This window comes from Plasmopara halstedii (assembly GCF_900000015.1).
Source record: "Plasmopara halstedii genome assembly, contig: Scaffold_526, whole genome shotgun sequence".
Classification (NCBI taxonomy): domain Eukaryota; phylum Oomycota; class Peronosporomycetes; order Peronosporales; family Peronosporaceae; genus Plasmopara; species Plasmopara halstedii.
The window spans coordinates 773,889-792,202 of NW_020187446.1; the positions used below are offsets into that span (position 1 = coordinate 773,889).

General features: G+C 43.8%; 6 protein-coding genes across 6 annotated transcripts; 3 read left to right on the forward strand and 3 right to left on the reverse strand.

Moving 5' to 3' along the window:
• Window positions 1-747: 747 nt before the first annotated feature.
• Window positions 748-1,573, forward strand: PHALS_11205 (uncharacterized protein; the record flags this gene model as incomplete). The annotated part of the gene is made up of 2 exons (XM_024726761.1): window positions 748-932; window positions 1,000-1,573. The coding sequence occupies 2 exons, from the start codon at window positions 748-750 to the stop codon at window positions 1,571-1,573; spliced, it is 759 nt and encodes a 252-aa protein (XP_024577405.1).
• Window positions 1,574-2,030: 457 nt separating this feature from the next.
• Window positions 2,031-3,163, forward strand: PHALS_11206 (Protein of unknown function DUF4591; the record flags this gene model as incomplete). Its single annotated transcript, XM_024726762.1, has 3 exons — window positions 2,031-2,044; window positions 2,116-2,374; window positions 2,450-3,163. The coding sequence occupies 3 exons, from the start codon at window positions 2,031-2,033 to the stop codon at window positions 3,161-3,163; spliced, it is 987 nt and encodes a 328-aa protein (XP_024577406.1).
• Window positions 3,164-3,249: 86 nt separating this feature from the next.
• PHALS_11207 (autophagy-related protein 12) lies at window positions 3,250-3,802 on the reverse strand (the record flags this gene model as incomplete). The annotated part of the gene is made up of 4 exons (XM_024726763.1): window positions 3,250-3,309; window positions 3,387-3,449; window positions 3,509-3,645; window positions 3,742-3,802. The coding sequence occupies 4 exons, from the start codon at window positions 3,800-3,802 to the stop codon at window positions 3,250-3,252; spliced, it is 321 nt and encodes a 106-aa protein (XP_024577407.1).
• A 177-nt stretch (window positions 3,803-3,979) lies between these two features.
• On the forward strand, window positions 3,980-5,570 carry PHALS_11208 (hypothetical protein L915_11285; the record flags this gene model as incomplete). The annotated part of the gene is made up of 2 exons (XM_024726764.1): window positions 3,980-5,392; window positions 5,460-5,570. 2 exons carry the CDS (start codon window positions 3,980-3,982, stop codon window positions 5,568-5,570), a joined length of 1,524 nt encoding a protein of 507 aa, XP_024577408.1.
• Window positions 5,571-6,413: 843 nt separating this feature from the next.
• PHALS_11209 (Purple (tartrate-resistant) acid phosphatase) lies at window positions 6,414-7,673 on the reverse strand (the record flags this gene model as incomplete). Its single annotated transcript, XM_024726765.1, has 1 exon — window positions 6,414-7,673. The coding sequence occupies one exon, from the start codon at window positions 7,671-7,673 to the stop codon at window positions 6,414-6,416; it is 1,260 nt and encodes a 419-aa protein (XP_024577409.1).
• A 38-nt stretch (window positions 7,674-7,711) lies between these two features.
• PHALS_11210 (uncharacterized protein) lies at window positions 7,712-8,056 on the reverse strand (the record flags this gene model as incomplete). The annotated part of the gene is made up of 1 exon (XM_024726766.1): window positions 7,712-8,056. One exon carries the CDS (start codon window positions 8,054-8,056, stop codon window positions 7,712-7,714), a length of 345 nt encoding a protein of 114 aa, XP_024577410.1.
• Window positions 8,057-18,314: the final 10,258 nt, after the last annotated feature.

Sequence of the window (18,314 nt, forward strand, 5' to 3'; positions counted from 1 at the left end):
CCATGAAGCTACGACAGTCGCCAGTGCAGACCCGTCAAACCCCAGGCCCACGCGACCAAATGCACCGTAAATAAGAATATAATTTGCAGCAATTGAGACCATTATTGTGATCACGCCTACGACAGTTGTAGGCATCATGACGCCCATAGCTTGAAAGTAAAGCCGCAAACAGGCATTCGCTAGATTTGGCCAGATAGAGAACATCAAGATGCGTGCAAAACGTACTCCAAGACGCACGACCTCTTTCTCGTCTGTAGACGCACGTAGTCCAATTCCTACAAACCAATTAAATAGCATCAGCGCGGGTGTACAGATCGTTACCAAGGTCAATCCCATCTGCAGCCAAATGCCCATCAATCTCGTGTTCCCAGCTCCCCATGCTTGACCACACAGCGTCACAATAGCTGATAAGCAAGACCAGACAGTCAGCAGCGGAACTGTTGTCCAAATTGATGCTAGAGAAGCTGCAGCCAATTCTGTTGTACCCAGATGCCCGAGAAACGCATAATCGATTGAATAGAGAGCGATGCGGGCAAAAGTAGCGAGTGATACCTGCAACGCAATCGAGGATAGATCCAGAAACTCTTTACGCACTTCCACTTCAGGCTCGTCACGATTAACAGAAGTGGATAGTAGCGAAGTCGTCTCGCTCTGTGTTGCCATCTTAACAAGTCGCTGTCGTGATCACTAAATAATGTGATGAACACAATTATGCATCTCAAAATCCTGCTTACTTTTTCTCATAGTATGCCAGCGCTCCAACTTGCTCAGAAAATCTTTGTTCTTTTTCTAGACGGTGAGGGAGAGACCAGCTCACCTGCACTCGATGATGTAGCAGCACGTGGCTGTTGTGGCATGCTAGTGCTACCAGAGATGAAGGTCAGCGACTTGTTGGTGCTGCTGGGTGTTCAAAGTACAAATGGCAATTTAGCGTACGTTTGTGTAAATACACTTTTTTTCTATGGATCAATAAAGCTAAGATAAATTGCTAATGTGAAGATACCCAGAGATTCCCATCTTCTTCTACAGCGCGTCAAATTCTGCACTTCAAATTGCTGAGAGCGCAGGAATAACAACGGTGCACCACATTCAAGATGTTAGGGACACGAAGACTCAAATCGTCTCGGTACTGATGGATCCTGAGATAGCAAAGGCGCTGACTTTTGTACATATTGAAGTGGCTAAAAACCAGTTCTTTTCCGAGGAATTTTGGATTAATTCTCTCGTGTCAGAGCTCTCAACGCAGCATCTAAAAGATGGAAGCAGCAAGATCTTTGTTTCTATCGTGAAAACCAGCTGTTTTCCTGTGATGAAGCCATCGAAGCCACATCCACTTCGGCCTCTGCAGAGTTACACAAAATTTGATAATGAATATTTGGAAGATGATGCGGAGAACCCTAGGCGACGTCTCATGTTTGCTAGTTTGTATCAGGACCAGACTCGTCGTGACGCTGTTCAAACTTTTGACGAAGCAGAGGTGGACAAGCTTGGTTGTTATAGAGAAATGGATGCTCGCGTTTTTATGAAGGAGATGGCATTTCGACTCGGTTTGGCACCAAAATATGGTGCTTGAATATCTGACGTTTTTCGTTAGCTTTCAAAAAATAAGAGTATTTCAATTTGTGGAAAGAATTCAAAATCTAATCAATACTTTAGTTTAAATCCCAACAATTTGTGTTAATGCAAACACAAAATTCGGAAGTCGACCAAAAAGATTGATAATCACAATAACAATAACCGAGCACCATTAACATATCAGCTTAAGGTAATCTGAGACATTAATCCCTTGACCTGCTTGAATTGTGCTGGCACGCTTCATCACTTTCGTCCCACAAAGATTTAGAGTGAATACTGGTATATGATGCTCAGGATTACCAAGGATTATTTGATCAAAACTGTCACAACCTTTTAACCATGTACCGGTAAATATGTCATTAGTTTTGATAGACTGTAGATGCTATAAGAATACGCAAACGCTAATATATGCTGATGAAAATCTGTAATTTGTAAGCTCATCCGTTACTTTGGTGATGTCGAATAAAGCGTACGCTATTCATATCTCCCAAATATACTCACTTTGGTTAGGTCTACTGATGATCCATTTTCCTTAAAAAGCAACATGAGCTTCTTGGACCGATTTCGGGGGAAAATTGCGACTGTGACAGCTCAAGGGCATCTCAAGAAAGCTGACGGGAGTGAGGAAATTCGTGTTGGGGCACCTAAACGTAGGCCACAGCGCCAAGTGCATAAGCTTCTCCCTGACAATAACAATGATGACCGTAATGTTCATACAAAGATCCGACAGCCAACAAACATTCAAAGCTGGATTGACGTTGGTCCGGTTGTATCTACAAAGCCTGCTGTTTCGCCACCGGTAGATATGAAGGGTTCTTATATAGAATCCCCGGAAGAGTCTCAATGGGAATTAACTCACTCTTACCCATCTCAGAGTGCTCGCGAAGCCCCTTGTTACGAGTATGATGATGAGATGACGGGACTTCCAGGCCGAGTCAGCAACGATGTTGCAGGTAGTCAGCTTCCTACAGATGTCAAAGGTACCAAGTTTCAAGGGCGCCGCCTAAAGAACGCAAACATGCAAAGCACGTCACAAGAGTGTCGATTACAGAAGGAGAGTAATGATACTAAGGCTCCAAATGATCAACTTGCTTTTAGTCGTAAAGCACGACCTGTTCAATACGAACCATGTAATTTGTCCCAATACAGAAAGGAGAAACCAGATGGATATTTCGAGCTGGGAAAGCTTCAGCCAGACTTAAATACGGACGAACTTGTAGAGAAGCGTGCAAAGATCGAACGCATGAAAGCTTTCTCCCAAAATAGACGGACGATTAATAAGAATACACAGGCAAATAGGCCTGCAGATGCATCAAGAGCACAAGTTGTCGTGTCTAAACCTGCATCAAGTCGTGAAAAAGGACTTGCGTTTGCAAAATGCGTTCCAAAACCACGATCATCTCAAAAAACAGACACGGAACTATTGACCGATAAAACCGATTTTTCACGCAATCAATTTATAAAGCCAAAGAGCGCACATGCATACACAGACAATGATTCGGATGACGACGAGCTTGATGCCGAACTACAATTGCTTCAGCAGCGTCACAAAGCTTCTCGTGCTGAGGTCAAAGCTCTCGTTGGGTGAACGTCGACTCCACCTTTTGAAAAGTCAAACTGCCATTACTATAAATCGTAATTTCAATACTTTCACGCTTGTAATGTGAACTTCTATCACCCCCAAGCTTGCGTAAGACTATAATTTAGCACGAGGACATCACCAACTTGAAAGCACTATTATTCCAGCATTAAATATCGACGCAGAAAATTATTTTCCAATACCATCTGACCAGAATACATTTTATTCGCACCTCATACAGCGAACTTAGCCTCTGACCAGGAGACGGCGCGAATGAACTGTTGCAATACACAAACTGTAAATTCTGTCAGAGCGCCCTTATTGTCGATTGTGGTGAATCATCTAATTAGATACCAAAGAGTCGGAATCTTTTAGTCGGAGTTGCTTCCTTAAGAATTTGTACACGACGCTTAGCTCATCTTGGCCATTAACAGTAAACTTAGTGCGCTTCATTAATGGCGCGCTACCCACTGCCACAAACTGCAGTGTCACTGCAATACAAAAAGCAAACCATTTTAGTCATCGCATAAATGCATTATTGTAGTAATTAATGTATACATTCACAATTAAAGCAACTAACTGCGTACCTTTGGTAGGTCCCATCGGCCTGACGGCCGCCACATCATTCACAGCATGTACAGTGCTCATTTTTTTTTGTAAGTTTTTTTCGACCAATCAAAACTGTATTTGTGATTTTAGGGCACCACAATTGTACCAGATAAAAGAATTCTCGAACCGAATCATACATTCACTCTGTAATTCTTCAAGACGTTTACCGCTTCCGCTCCCGCTTTATCCTCCGATTCCGACTCGGATTCAGAGACCATGTACGCACCCGTGAGTGAGACCGAACCAATGCTTATGAGCTCAAGTGGTGGTAAGGGTCCGCTTCCGCCTTCGTCCCGCGCCATCTCGAGTTTGAGGCCTGAGTCGTCGACAATTAAATGCAACGATGCATTTTTTGCTGTTATGTTTCTAGCTAACGTCATCATCCTAAGTATTTTAGCTTTTTTTAAAGGGTTGCCTACCCTTACAGAGGAAATGGATAAAAACAGGAGTGATGGACGTATCCCGAACGGACACTCGGTTGCTTTGACGATGATTGCGCTACTTTGTGTGATTGGAACCGCATTATCGCTGGCTTGGGTTAAATTGCTAACGACGTACGCGTCCTCCATGATCACAATCGCTCTTTGGCTGAACGTTGGCATGGTGCTGGCTTTTGCTGTGTCCACATTTTCCGTCAATGTTTGGGCAGCACTCTTCCTTGCAGGCTTGGCCGCGCTAAATGTGTGCTATATTTATGCGGTGCAAAATCGAATCGGCTTTGCTTCAGCAAATTTAAAGGCGGCCTGTGCGGGATTGAAAGAACATTCCGCGATTTTTGCTGTAGCTTTTGTGCTCGTGTTGCAGCAATTGGCGTGGATGTTCCTGTGGTATGTCGCTAGCTTAGGCATGCACCAGTTATTTTTGGAAGCTGATCCCAATTGCGACCGAGAGATTGATCTTGCTAGTCGTGGACGGAATCGCGGAGGTCTTTGTGTTGAGTTCCCAGCCTATGCTGCTATATTTTACATGCTGGTGGGATTATACTGGGGACAGCAAGTGTTGCAGAATATACTTACGTGCACAACTGCAGGAGTGATTGCGACGTGGTGGTACCAGCCCAATGCTCAAAAAGCGACGGTTGGAGCGCTCTACCGTTCGATCACAACGAGTTTCGGATCTATTTGCTTCGGATCCTTGATTGTGGCTGTTCTTCAGGCTTTGAGGACCATGGCAGACGCGGCGAAGCGTCGAGCCCGTGAAGAGCGTAGTGGAGGATTGGCATGTCTTGCCTGCATGGCCGAATGTGTCCTCAGTTTTCTAGCAGGTGTGATGGAGTATGTAAATCAATGGGCGTATGTCTACGTCGGTGTGTACGGGTACCCTTTTCGCAAAAGTGGCAAGGCAGTGATGGATTTGTTTACTAATCGCGGATGGACAGCAGTAATCAACGACGATTTGACGTCAAGTGCACTTACTTTTGGGGCGATGGGTGTCGGAATCGTCACGTGCTGTGTTGGAATGCTGATGGTACGCTACTCGCCCATGGAATGGTTTAGTGCTCTCGGCTCTCGAACAAGTGCTTACAGCTCGATGGCTCTGATTGGCTTTGTGGTCGGTCTCAGCGTGGCTTTGATTTTGGCCCACGTGATTATCGCGGCTCTTCATACCATTTTTGTTTGCTTTGCCGAGGTACGGAAATTGAATATTAAACTCACTTTGCTTTATAGCTAACATTTGTCGGATGTCTTTTAATTAGGATCCTGTCGCGTTTAATCGTAATCACCCAAAGCACTACGATGAGCTGGTGGCTGGCTGGCGCCAGTTTCATGGAGATGCGTTATTGTCAGCTTACGGTGGCTCCGTTTAATTAATTTCATTTTACTAAACGCCACATTCGTCAAGATCATCTGTAATCCCCAAACCGCTTTCCATTTCTCGGTTTTCAAGCATGGACACAATTCGGAAAATTAAACTGAAGTACTTACTAATTACACTTTCCTTAGCATGTGAAATTGTCTGATCCGATGCTTGACTTTGACGAGCTGCTATGACCTGTCCGTAGCTTACTTGTAAATAAGTATTAAAATTGCAGCTAGTGTGTCATGAAGACCATTTACGGTTGCAGCGACAATGTGCAGGAGCGATTAGGTCACAAGTGAACAGTGCACTTTCAGATTTTAAAATTGATATGGGACAGTTATGTCACTTTTACACCCTCTTTTCCAAACATTCCAGTACACCAGCGCCACACCACTCGGCGGGGAGTCTTCTGATGATACAATTTTCATGTTGAAGTACTTTAGAGATAAATGGTCTCATTGTTTTTCAGTGTCTAAGCATAATAATCTTCAAGCTGACAAGCAGATTCGAGCTTAAATTCGCACTTAAAATCGGGAAATAAATGTACATGAAAATTTTATCTTCGTCAAGTAGTGGCAACTGTGTCAATCAGCCTTGTCTTCCTGCGAGCTTAAAGTGACAGTGCTGAGGTACACTTCGACACACCTATCTTAAGGCTAAAGTTATGGATACCACGGCTTGACTACCAGAATTTAATGAGCTACACGTAAAATCATGGGGAGCTATGTCAGGCACGTCAAATGTCAAAGCTTACATGGCAAGTGTAAGGCTGGTAAGATATTGAACAGGATGACACATATGACATAAGTTCAACAGATCAAAGACACACTTTGCAGCGTAACCGGGCCAATCAGCATCGACGGCCCTCTCCGCCGTCAGACGGGATATACCAGCAATGTTTGGTCGCCACGCCGCCAATCTTGGTGCTTTGGATATTTTCTCCAAACTGCCACGATTTTTCTGCCGTGTGATACTGCAGCTTGAGCCAGTTTTTCGATGCTTGGAGTGACATAAAGCCGTATTCGTCAGCTGAGTACGTCCATAGGTTCTTGACAAAGCTCGACGCGTAAGCAGGAATACCGCTCGCCGCCTCTCGCTGGATGCCACCACCGGCACCATTCTCGATAAAGTGAATACCAAGCGACGCCGAGTAGTCATGTTTTTCACCGTGTGTGTGGCCATTGAGCCACACGTGTACCCCCGAGCCACGTAAAATGTCAAACCACTGTCGCATACCATTCTCCCCATAGTGGTTGTAGGCACTGTAGTGACTATTGACAATCTTCCACGTGGCTGTTGAGTCTCTCACTCGTCTGGTGATTCGAGCTCTTGAATCATCTCCCCACTGTTTAAACTTGGCCATACAGGCATCAAACATGGCGGTATCTCCACCACAACAAAATTGGTGACCACGACCGACATTACGACAAGTGGCACTATCACCATTCGAGTAACCATAACATTGACAGCAAATTTGCATCGCCCCATGAACGTCGGCATCATTTGTGTCAATGTTAAAAATTTCAATGCTCACACCCGTGGCAGCATCCTCTATCCAGTATTCGTAAGAATGATCCGGTAGATGCCAGCGATTATCATTCGGACTCGTGTATGTAGATTGCCATTGAAACTTGTTTTCAATCCCTTGCAATAATTCAGCAGTATTTGCACATCGAGCATTATTATCACCATCATTACAGACGTAACTGGCACCACCGTAGTCGTGGTTACCGAGTACATTCACCCACGGAATTGCTCGAATATTGTTCCCGTTGAACTTTTCTTCAAACGTTGTGGCGAAACGCCAATCGCGGCCTTCAAAACTATTAATTCCCGTCCAGTAAAAGTTATCTCCATGTCCAATAATTACTTTAGGCTTGACTGCCATGTTGCCAGCCTCCGTGTTCATTAAAATGGCTACAACATCCTCAGCATTGACGTCGTAGTTGTTGTACGAACTAGAGCGTGTGCAACATGAGCTTTTATAAGTTGTGGTACCCCAGTCACCGATGGCAAATGCTGAGAGTGAGTAGCTTGTAGTCGTAGGATCGACAGAAGAAGGTGAAGTTTGAAGTATTGGCGACGAGGACCTGACAACGACACTAGACATGGCTCCGTTGCTCACTCTTGAGTTTCCTTTCGAGCTTTTTAACCAGCACGTTCCACCGTTGTAACTCGTCCAAGTGAATGCACCACACGCACTATTGCCGGAACAGGCTGCGCAACATCCATCCGCTGAAGCGCTTTGAGTGCTACCAACGTCCACACCAGAGTAATCGACGTTGTTCTCGAGGTTCGGACAGGTTGGGGATGAGGAAGAGGCGTAAAGAACAGCTGAGACGGCTCCGGTGTTGGGTCGAGATATTCCTTGGGACTGTTTGAGCCAGCACGTGCCACCATTATAATTCGTCCACGTGAACGCGCCACACCCATTCGTGCTAGCACAGATCGAGCAGCAGCCATTCGCTGAGCTACTTTGAGCATTGCCGACATCTACCCCAGAATAGTCGACATTGGTCTCTATGGACGGACAAGTTCCTGCGGTATCAGAGACAGCGACATATGCGCTGAGAGAAAGAATTATGAGATTGATATTCGGCATGTTGTCTGACCACTGCAAAATGGTAAATGATTCAACTATCAGGTAATAACATGTTTTCTTTGTTGATGCAATAAATGAGAGCGAAGAGCAACTATCGCTGGACTGAATCTTCTCGGCTTTCTTCAAGTAAGTACGTAGGAACGCATAGCGTAATTCAAGTTGGCAGCCCGAAAGAAAGGCTCCGAATTTCCTCGGATCATTTTCCAGAGGGGCGTATATTCAGTTATATGCTCCTAAAACAATTTCAACTTTTCCGTGTAAATTAATTTTGTGAATGTGTCTGGATGAATGCCCAAGATCAAAATTTTATCAATATGCTATGGGCAGATCTTATTATAACAGTCGGCGACGACCTTAAAAGTCGATTCAGCTTATACCTCAATGTGGTTGTGACATATATCGCTGTGATTTGCACAATTCGATATTCAATGGTGACATACGCGATGTTACTCAAGCATGTGAATGCATTTGCGCTGGCGACTTGCGCACTCCAACTTTTATATCATTATAAGTTTTCAAGTTTGGCAAATCTTTTGAACAGGTTTCGATCATATGCATTGAGCCGCAATCTCATTGATATACTTCAAAGCTGAGCCTCTCTTTTACTTTTCTCATACGCTTGCTGAGCAGTATCGTCAGGGTGAATCGCCAAGTCGAAATTTGCGACAGGAAAAGATTCTTGTTCTTGCTGTTATATTTTGTTCATGTGGTATGAGTTAGCATGGCTTTTATCGTGCCTAATAAGTCCCTCCAATCAACAGACCGCATCATTGAAGGTATTGAAACTATACGCCTATCGATGCTACGAAACGTAGCATCGACGTCGTGGCGCAACCTTTGATAAGTCGTATCAAATTTTGATCATACATTTTTTAGTGTTGCACCGATAGTTTTGACATGAAGATTGATTTGATGTAAGTTAAAATACATTGCTAAACGCTGCAAATCTTATGCTCTTTAGAACGAAGCAAATAGTCAGCTATACTCTGCTATAGCCAGCTATGAGTAGTTGAGCACATTAATTCGAGCTTTCAACTCGATAAGTGAGTGCATCGTCACTGTTGTCTCTCGCTGAGACAGGACTAAAATTAGTCGCTGTTCAGGCTACATCAACGACATAATTAGCTTGTATGACTTTCCATCCCTAATGTCTCCAGAGTCACACAATGCAGTCCGGTAACTTCAAAACGAGGTGCATGTAAATGGCTGGTCAGTCGGAACAATGTATACTTAAGAAGATATTATGAGATTTGTTATGCATAGCGTGAAGAATGATCACTTAAGCCAGGTTGGCTAATAACTTAGGGAGTTATTGCACTGTTAACGCCACGTGCCGTATCACAAGCTTACGGCGACAGTACAATCGCCTTGCAATATCAGATCTTATTATTCATGGATGACGTGACATAACAAACTTTGGTAGAACTTCTATATAGATGCAACCGAAATTGTTTAGCTGATGTCATAATTACCTTACAGCGTCATACGCTACTGCAATGAGCCTCAGCTTTTGTCGGCACCAACACGGAGCCAGGTGCACCATCATCAGCGTTCTTCATTCCTTCTATTTCGTAAAGTCACATATATTTGCGATCTGATGAAATTTTGCTTTAAAAACTGTCAAAGCCAAAAATTTTGATACATAGTCTACAACGGCGCGATCCGAAGTCAAAGCCGAAGTACTCATTTTCGAGAAACATCTGAAACAATTGCATTTCTTCGTAATAATGAAATAAGTTTCACAACTATCGGAATGGATAATATACAAAAAGAGCAGGATCTTTGCTGGAACAAGTAAAGTTTAATAAGGACGAACAAGACCAGAAGATGGAGGAGTGGCTGGCTCAGTCAACGCAATGGAAGACGGGGCGAGCAAGTCCAGTAGCGCGAGCTATATTGCCCAGAAGAAGCTATTAATTGATGTGGGGACCAAGTCGAACGCATAAAACGATACTTTTTCGAAGATCTTTACATACTATGGTGCTAGGTCTGTAGATGTTGCAGTGATCCCAGAGAATCGAGAACTATCAAAATACATAATGTGCTGAAAAATGATAGTTATTGGCCGTATTTTATATTTTAAAAATTCTTCAGGCGTTTACCGTTCGGTGGTGGGAAAGCTTGCCGAGTGTAAAATTTAAGCGTGCTTTGTGTACCATTTGGGGCAAGAACTGCTGTGGCGACTGGGACAATATACCGTACAGCTTACACGCTGCATTGTCAGCAGATAGCTGATAATCAGTTGCGCTAAATCCAACAACGTGATGTCTTCATTACAGAGCATCCTGGAAATGCTTCAATCGTCTGCTTGCCCTATGTGCAGCTACCACACAAGGTCTTTACGCCATGTTTCAGCGCAGGCATACCGTTTGCGCAATGTCTCCATCAAAATTGTCTTACTTGTTTGCCGTCTCATAGCACCGCGTAACCCATGTACGCGCTTTAGAAGGGAGAGTTTTTATTTAGCGTTTTTGATTGATTACTCGCGATATGTGGTGGTATATGTCTAAACGAAGAAGATGTGAGCTTCCCGAAATGATCAAGATGTTGAATGCCATGTATGAATATCAATGGGTAGCTTGCATCAAGTTTTGCGAACAGATCACGGAATAGACTTTGTAAACGGGATAGCTCTTTCGCTCTTCAGTTCCGTTCTGTTGGGGGCTGTATATTACTGCACCACAGTACTGCACCACAGTACTATACAGCCCCCAACAGAACGGAACTGAAGAGCGAAAGAGCTGCACGGAATTATAATAAGGCGCAGAGCATACTTCACTACAAGTGTGTTCCAACCTGTTGGTGGGCAGTGACGTTTAGCACTGCAGTGTACCTGTTTAACCGTTCAACTAATCCGAACACTACTTTGATTCGAGGTGAAGCTTTGGATGGATCATTATTAAGCATTTGGGTCTCACGGGTACGCACACCCGAGTTCACATAGTACAGAGCTTCAGCACAAATTGTACTGGAAGATCGATTGTTATACCAAATTTCAGCCGAAACGTTGCAAAAAGACCAAATTGGTATTCCAATTAAAAAAAATAGAGCGCTTAAGGTGTGTACGCGGGCCGATATTGATGTTGAAGAACGTATCAGATGACGAAAAATGTTTGAGAGGATGTGACTCAAGGCGTGCAAAGATCGACGAGGACGGCCTTTTAGCAGAAGCAGTTCTCGCTGATACTGTAAGTGCTGAAGAAGAATCAGACTTCAGTGACGAGGCAAAACAGTGGCCCGTGGCAATGGACGCGAAATTAGGATCACACTACCAAAAAAGACATGGGGATCTTTCCACGAGAACTTAATGAGCGTACGATTGAATACCGTTGGGTCTTTGCTACGAAACGGGGCCAATATGGCAGTATGGTGCGATACAAGGCACGATTGGTGGCTAAGGGTTTTAAGCAGACAATAAGCGACAAATTCTTAAAAAAAATTACTCATCCAGTGGCGGACTTGAACTCAATTTGCGTTCTACTGGCCGTTTGTGTGGTATCTGGCTAAAAGATGGATCGGCAGGACGACAACACCGTCTTTCTCATGGGAGATCGTGTTTACATGGAAACTCTGCTAGGTGTGAAAGGAGCTCGAGGCTTCGCGTTTCTGCTGAACTAGGCCATATATATGGGCTCAAGCGAGATGCAAGCGCGTGTGGCACGATGTTTGATCATGTCTCTAGAAATATCATTTTTAATGCTGTGGAGAGGTCCAAAGCGTCTACGAGAAAATCTAATAAAGTATTTTTATACATATGTCTGTAAGTCGATGATATGATCATTGCAGCCAAGTCGAGTGGCAAAAAATTTGAGACCGAGGGGATACTAAACAGCTTTATTAAGAAGTAGGTTCATTGCGTGGTGAAATTTATCTTGAACATGAAATCTACCACGAAAGAACAGCTGGAACCTTAATCGTCAAATTTACACGCTGCATTGACACCGTGGTCGAGCATTTTGGCCAGGAAAGCACCAAAGTCGTCGACAATACGTGTCAGTCCGGTCTCAAAATGCTGACATTACAGTAGAAGCTAGGGGTTATAAAATGCACTTGAGACCATTCCACTCTCTTATTGGATGTCTGCTAAATATTAAAGTGTGAACTCGTCGGAACATCGCGTATGTCGTCACGCAGCTGTCTTGTTTTCGCAAAAATCCCGAGTTGCAAAATTGCACTATTTGGAGTCGATTCGTCCATCATGGATACAGCTACCAAGGTGAATTTGATATGTAGTACCAAGGTGGATTCGGATATGTAGACTGGTTGTAACGGAGTTCCACGTACCTTGGTATGAAAGGGTGGGTCACACAAGATGGTGTAATCGCTCAAAGGTGTGGCTACACCGTAACAAAAAGCCACTATCAGTAGTTATGCATATCAATTAGGTTTTACTATTTAATCAAAAAACTATAAATTTAGATATAGGCGGCTTCGCCGCAAATAAAACAGATAAATACAGTTTGGATTTAAGACGGAAGAGTGTATTTTCAAGATTTTGGGTACTCTTGGAGGTAGCGGGTTATGATCCGCTACACTCATAATTGTTCTAATATAGATCGGAGGGTCAGTGACCTCAGCTTAGTTCCGCTAAGCAAAGAGTTACGGGAACCCCGCGGCACTGGTGCAGCATACTTTTGACTGACAGTCGTGTTTTGATCAGTATCAGTAATGCTCCGGTTGTAAGACAACAAAAGGACTATAGTTTTGGCGAGAAACGCAGGCTACCATGCTTGCACAAAACTCGTGAACATCAGGGACTACTTTGATTAAAATAGCGTCCAGCATGAATTACTGAAGATCTACTACATCGTTACGAAGATTCTGCCTGCTAATTTGCTGGCAAAGGTACTCAAAGCCTAGATGCTCAAGCTTCTACGCTAGGCAATAGGTAAGAAGACCAAGTCAGCGACAAACCGTACTTAAGAATAGTGGTTACTGGGGGTGGTGAGAGTGGACCGCTGAATGCTTGTGGGCGACGCTCCAGAAATCACAGTAGCTGTTACAGTTACTGTCAAGGCCATGCATTTAAATTACAGACATAACGTTAGTCGTTCATTGGTCTAGATAAGTTAGGTGACAATTAGTAGGCTCAATATGAGCACAGTGCAGCGAGCGAAGGACCTCATATGCTACATTCATTACGGTTTTCGCCAGCTTCTTTACAGTTCAAAAGTTTGATACTTGCTAAATCAGCATAGTACGTTTCAGAAGTGCTGGAGACGAATTTAACTTCATTCACAGCAAAAACAAAGTCGAGTACAGCAGCAGAAAATAACAGATTTTGCGTATGAAGACACTCACCATCAAACAAGTGCATTAAACTCGCCCCAACAGAACAGTCCCGCTGTGCGCAACAACATGGCAAGGGCAAACGTTATTGAATGCGAATGAAACAACATCTCATTGACAGCTGAAACTCACTGAGCACATGCGAGCAAAAGTCCAAGCAGGTTCAAATTGTAGAGAAGCCGACACCAAATAACAAGTTTTGTACTCGTAGATACTCAAGTGCAAAAATAAATGAACAGCAAGATCCCGTGCCTAATTTGCCGCTTTTGGTCATGATAAGTACCATCAAACTTATTGAGATGGCGCTATTTCGTTGCACAATCTTGATCCTTCGACTGATTTTTGCTAAGTGACAGGGCGGATATACTTATCCTCTCTTGTTGCAGAGTCAGTGTTCTGGACTTTGAGCAAGGCTGATAGATTGAATAACCGTTCGAGGAGCACTAAAGTTGTCTGCCATATTCAAATTGTGATTGTGATATTCTGAAGAATCCAAGCAAGGCCATTTAACAGAGAGATAATTGTAGTTAGTAGTGCGACAATATGAGTAAGACTTCTTTGATCCAATGAACGTCATTTGCTGGTGGCATGTGACGGAAGACGTTCGTGCAGCAGTATGGAAACTCTCAAATGAATCCAATCACAGCAAAGTTTAGATCCTGGAAACGTTGAGCAGAATAGCAAGAACCTCGTCTTGATAGCCACATAATCGCCTTACGTTATAAGGCGACGATTGTATCACATAAGCTACAGTCGTGCATCCTTATGAATATCGTCTAGCAAAAATAAGATGCGGCGTATAAGTATGGCAAAATAAGAGGAATTGTCCTGTCGAACATGATTTGTAGCGCGATATAACCTGCAATCACAAATTTGATTCTTCAAATGTTTAACTGTCAGTGATGAGGAAATAAAAATCTGGGCATCTTAGTAGTATGTTTCAGCGAACATCTTTTGAAGAGACGTCAATACAAACTTCTCAATATATGCCGCTGGAAGATAATTATTACAGCGCGAGTGTGAATTCGATTTAATGACAGCAGACAGGTAAATTTGTTGTGTTTACGCGGAAATTATAATTGATTTTCAGTTTTTGTCATCTTCATTCTGCTTTCATGTGTTTCTGCTTGTAGTTATAGCGTCGCAAACTTGACACACAACGCTCTCGAATTGCTCGTAGCTACGAAATATGAGGTATATCCTAAGAGGATTGTGAGCACATCGCAAACTCTATGAGGGCTTGCTCAAGCCAATTCGAGATCCGCTTTATGGGTCATCTTGACGCGGCGCGTGTTTGTGGGAGCAAAAAACGTCCTAGTTTAATCCAACAGATCGAACAGATAAGCTACATTCTTATGTAAAGCAGTAATTTATCTGAGCCCTTTAGATGCTGCGAGCTAATGGATCCAACTGTGGACTTTCGAGAGGGCGTAGGACCAGCGACGATGTCTCGACAGACGCGTAATGATTGTCTCGGGGAATCAATGCACTTCGCCAAAACTCAAACCTCTAATATTTGCCAAGCCAAAGTTGCCCCCCGCTGGTCTGCTCGACGAGCAAAGCAAGGCCTACTTTCATGTAGAGAAAAGTTAATAAGCTTGTATTGCAGAGACCACAACCAGTATTTGGTTAAGCAGAGAGGCTACCCTCAAGCCGAAATTTTCTGGGAGTTTGAGTTTTCACCCCGGCAAGAATTACCAACGCTTATCACGTGATTCAGCTTCTGTCTTCGCTGTCCAATTGTAAGCATGTATCGTGCTGAGAAATACAATGAGTAAAACTGGTCTTGCTCCAAGCTGGAGATGTGGTCTGTAGCTGTATCTGCGGACCAATCAGAGCCAGCATGGCTGATTTTTCGATGAAGCTGAGGGAAAGTATTTTGATATCGACGTCGTGCATTACACTTCGATGAAGCGTTGTTTCAAATACTTAGAACTGACTTACAAAGCTGCCAATTCTCGGTGAAGTCACAAACTTTTCCCACCTACATTTTGAGGTTAATAGCGAGCACCGATTAAATTCGCCACTGACAATTTAGTTGTAAGCATTACTTATAAACATTTGTGACCGGTAGGGTAGTAAATGCACACGGAACGCACAAAGCGTCGGCAGACATAGATGCATAAGCTAATTATGGCTTCGCCGAGGTGCTTTGAGCACCGCCCGGAATTTCTTACTCGATCAAGCCATACTCACGACATGACATAAATGTATAAATGTTGCTGTAATTAATGTACATGGCGACAAGCAAGCTGAGCTCTTTAAGAAAAGCTAGATAATTTAATATGACACCGACCTCATGGCTGGCTTATTTTCGAGAGGGTCTGATTACTTTGCGCTTCTAAAGTGGTCATAGACTGCACAACTTACGCAAAGATTGGAGTCGTGCAAGCTTCAAATCAACATTTTCCGTTGGTGGCAATGCCGTTCAACCTTTGGAGAGGCGAAGGTAATGTCGTCATTGGCAAGTCGCTAATCAATCTCTCATCTGATGCCTTTACCACCAAAAGAAAGTTGAAAAGAGCTTTGTGCTTTTAGAGCGATGGGCTTAGACAAGCAGTTAACGAAGAAATTCTTGCATGAGTGGAGCTCAAAGAGATCACCCTGCCTTTATTTTATTGTGAGCATTACTTCAACACATACAGAGAAGCTGGTGTGTGTATCCGAAGAGATCGACATTTAGGTGTGAGGAGTACGTAAGCATTACACTACTGTCCTTGAAGATTTCCCTATAAGTTCAGAGGTACTCGGTCTAGTACCGTGATGCAGTATCGTGATCAAGTGCCATAGTGATCGAGTATGGGTGCAATATTCGCGTGATGATAGTTCAGAAAGGCGTAGTCGTGAGCTGCTAGCCGCACGTAATGTGAATCACCTGCTGAATATCATAAATGATAACACATTTGTACCAATAATTAAATTAGCTAATTACGTTTCATTCTAAATTAACTCGAAAAGTCGAACCGTATCACTTGCTGATACTAGAGCCTACCTTGTTGGTAAATACACCCGTTCAGGCAATCAGGTGTCCGTTTGTTAAGGAGGGGTACAACGAGTCAAAAAAAATTATGTGTGAGGCGCCAAATGACAACCTCGTTACACGGTAGGTTTGGTTGCAGTAGCCACTTTTGTCAGGATTCAAGTAAGATATATCATCTTGATAAGCCACATCAAATTTTTGAACCGACATAAGCATCTGTGGATATTGAGTAATAAAAAAATCGTTAAGGCGGTTTGGCTGAAAAAGCTTTTCGCCAAAAGTTGCAGTCATCCTATCTTGGCAAAAATACAGCAAAGTTGTCTCGAGTAACTGCACTCACCATTTGTAAATGTCTGCCGCGTTTGCCATTATCTCCATCAATAAATGCAACAAGCTGTTTCTATGCAGAAGTGCATTGCCAATTACGTCAAGTTACTATGGAAACTGAACCTGACGAACCCACATTTCGATATTGTTAACGGGGTGCTATAGTACTACGAAAGAGGAACCTCGTCAACGTTTCAAATTGCGTTTTGACCTGAGTGTTTTCTGGGGAAGTCAGAACCGAAAGTCTCGTATACCGTCAATTCAAATTAGTATTCCTGTTCTAAACTTAGTGTAGAGAAATTCTAGCTCACCACAAAACGGTCCACCAGACATTTCAAGCTTGGAATGTAAAGCACTAGCAAGTTGATTTGTCTTTGGTGTGTAAACACCAAACATTTTTAAAACTCGGGGTTACACTCCAATCACCGCTAATGTGTCAAGATGGTTGGTGGGACGGGGTTACATATACGCTGGTAACAGGTGTGTGTGTCACACCAGATGGGCATGGTGTGACCACACCTAAACAAGCATACGGTACGGGGCTGGATAGTCAGTAGTTATACACGTATTTAGATTTTACTAAACCTATTTAGGAAAATCAATGCATTTAAAATTAAGTGGCTTTGCCGCAGATAAAAATAGATAAAGTCAGCTTTGAATTTAAACCGAAGAGTTAAATAGTCTTGGGTAAGGCTATAATTACTCTTGGTGTAAGCGGTTTGCGATCCGCTTAACTCGTACTTGTTGTGAGTATCGAACGAAAGGTCGGTGACTTAACTTGCGCAAAGCTACGGCAGCCCCGCTGCACTTGGTAGCACTTGTAGTCAACTAACACCTGGGTTGTCACGACTGATCCTCGGTGAGGATGGAATAATTTTCTTTTTGCCCCCAGGGCATGCAGGACGGGCTTAAAAAGCTGATGTCCATGCTTGGCCCTGAGGGCGTGCAAAACCTTTCTGCGCAAGGCCCCTAGGCAATCGGTGCGCGTCTAGAAGCGTTTTCAAATTACTAAAACGCGCTGCTTGAGCACCTGCAGCAGAAATTGTCTGTATCATTTGCGTCTATAACGCCACCGTCAGTAAGGAATGATTTTCCCCGCCCTAAACCGCTCATGGTGAGAGTCAAGGTCTTCGAGAGGAAGGATGGAGAGAATATTCGTGCTCTGGGTGAGAGAGGTCGTGATTACCATCGCATCCGCCATGCTCCATACCGAGCAGCAGCGCGTGGCGCTAGCCATCTTAAAGCTCGGTGGTCGAGCGCGAGAATGGGCACTGACGTGCGGCACTTCGGTCGAAGCTGCGTTTCCCTCCTAGGCGGAACTGAAATTGCAGTTCTCACGAGCGTTCTCGCCGCCTAATCAGGCATATCGCGTGCGATCGCGTTTCCTTGCCGATCAACAGGGCAACGAGGAATTACTGGACTATGTCCAAGAGATGCGCACTCTCATTGCTGGGATGGCGGCAGATCCCCAACCGATGGCAGTCACAATGACAATCTTTATGGAAGGCCTCCGCACTGGCGTGACCAGAATGGAAGTCTTCCGTGTGCATCCG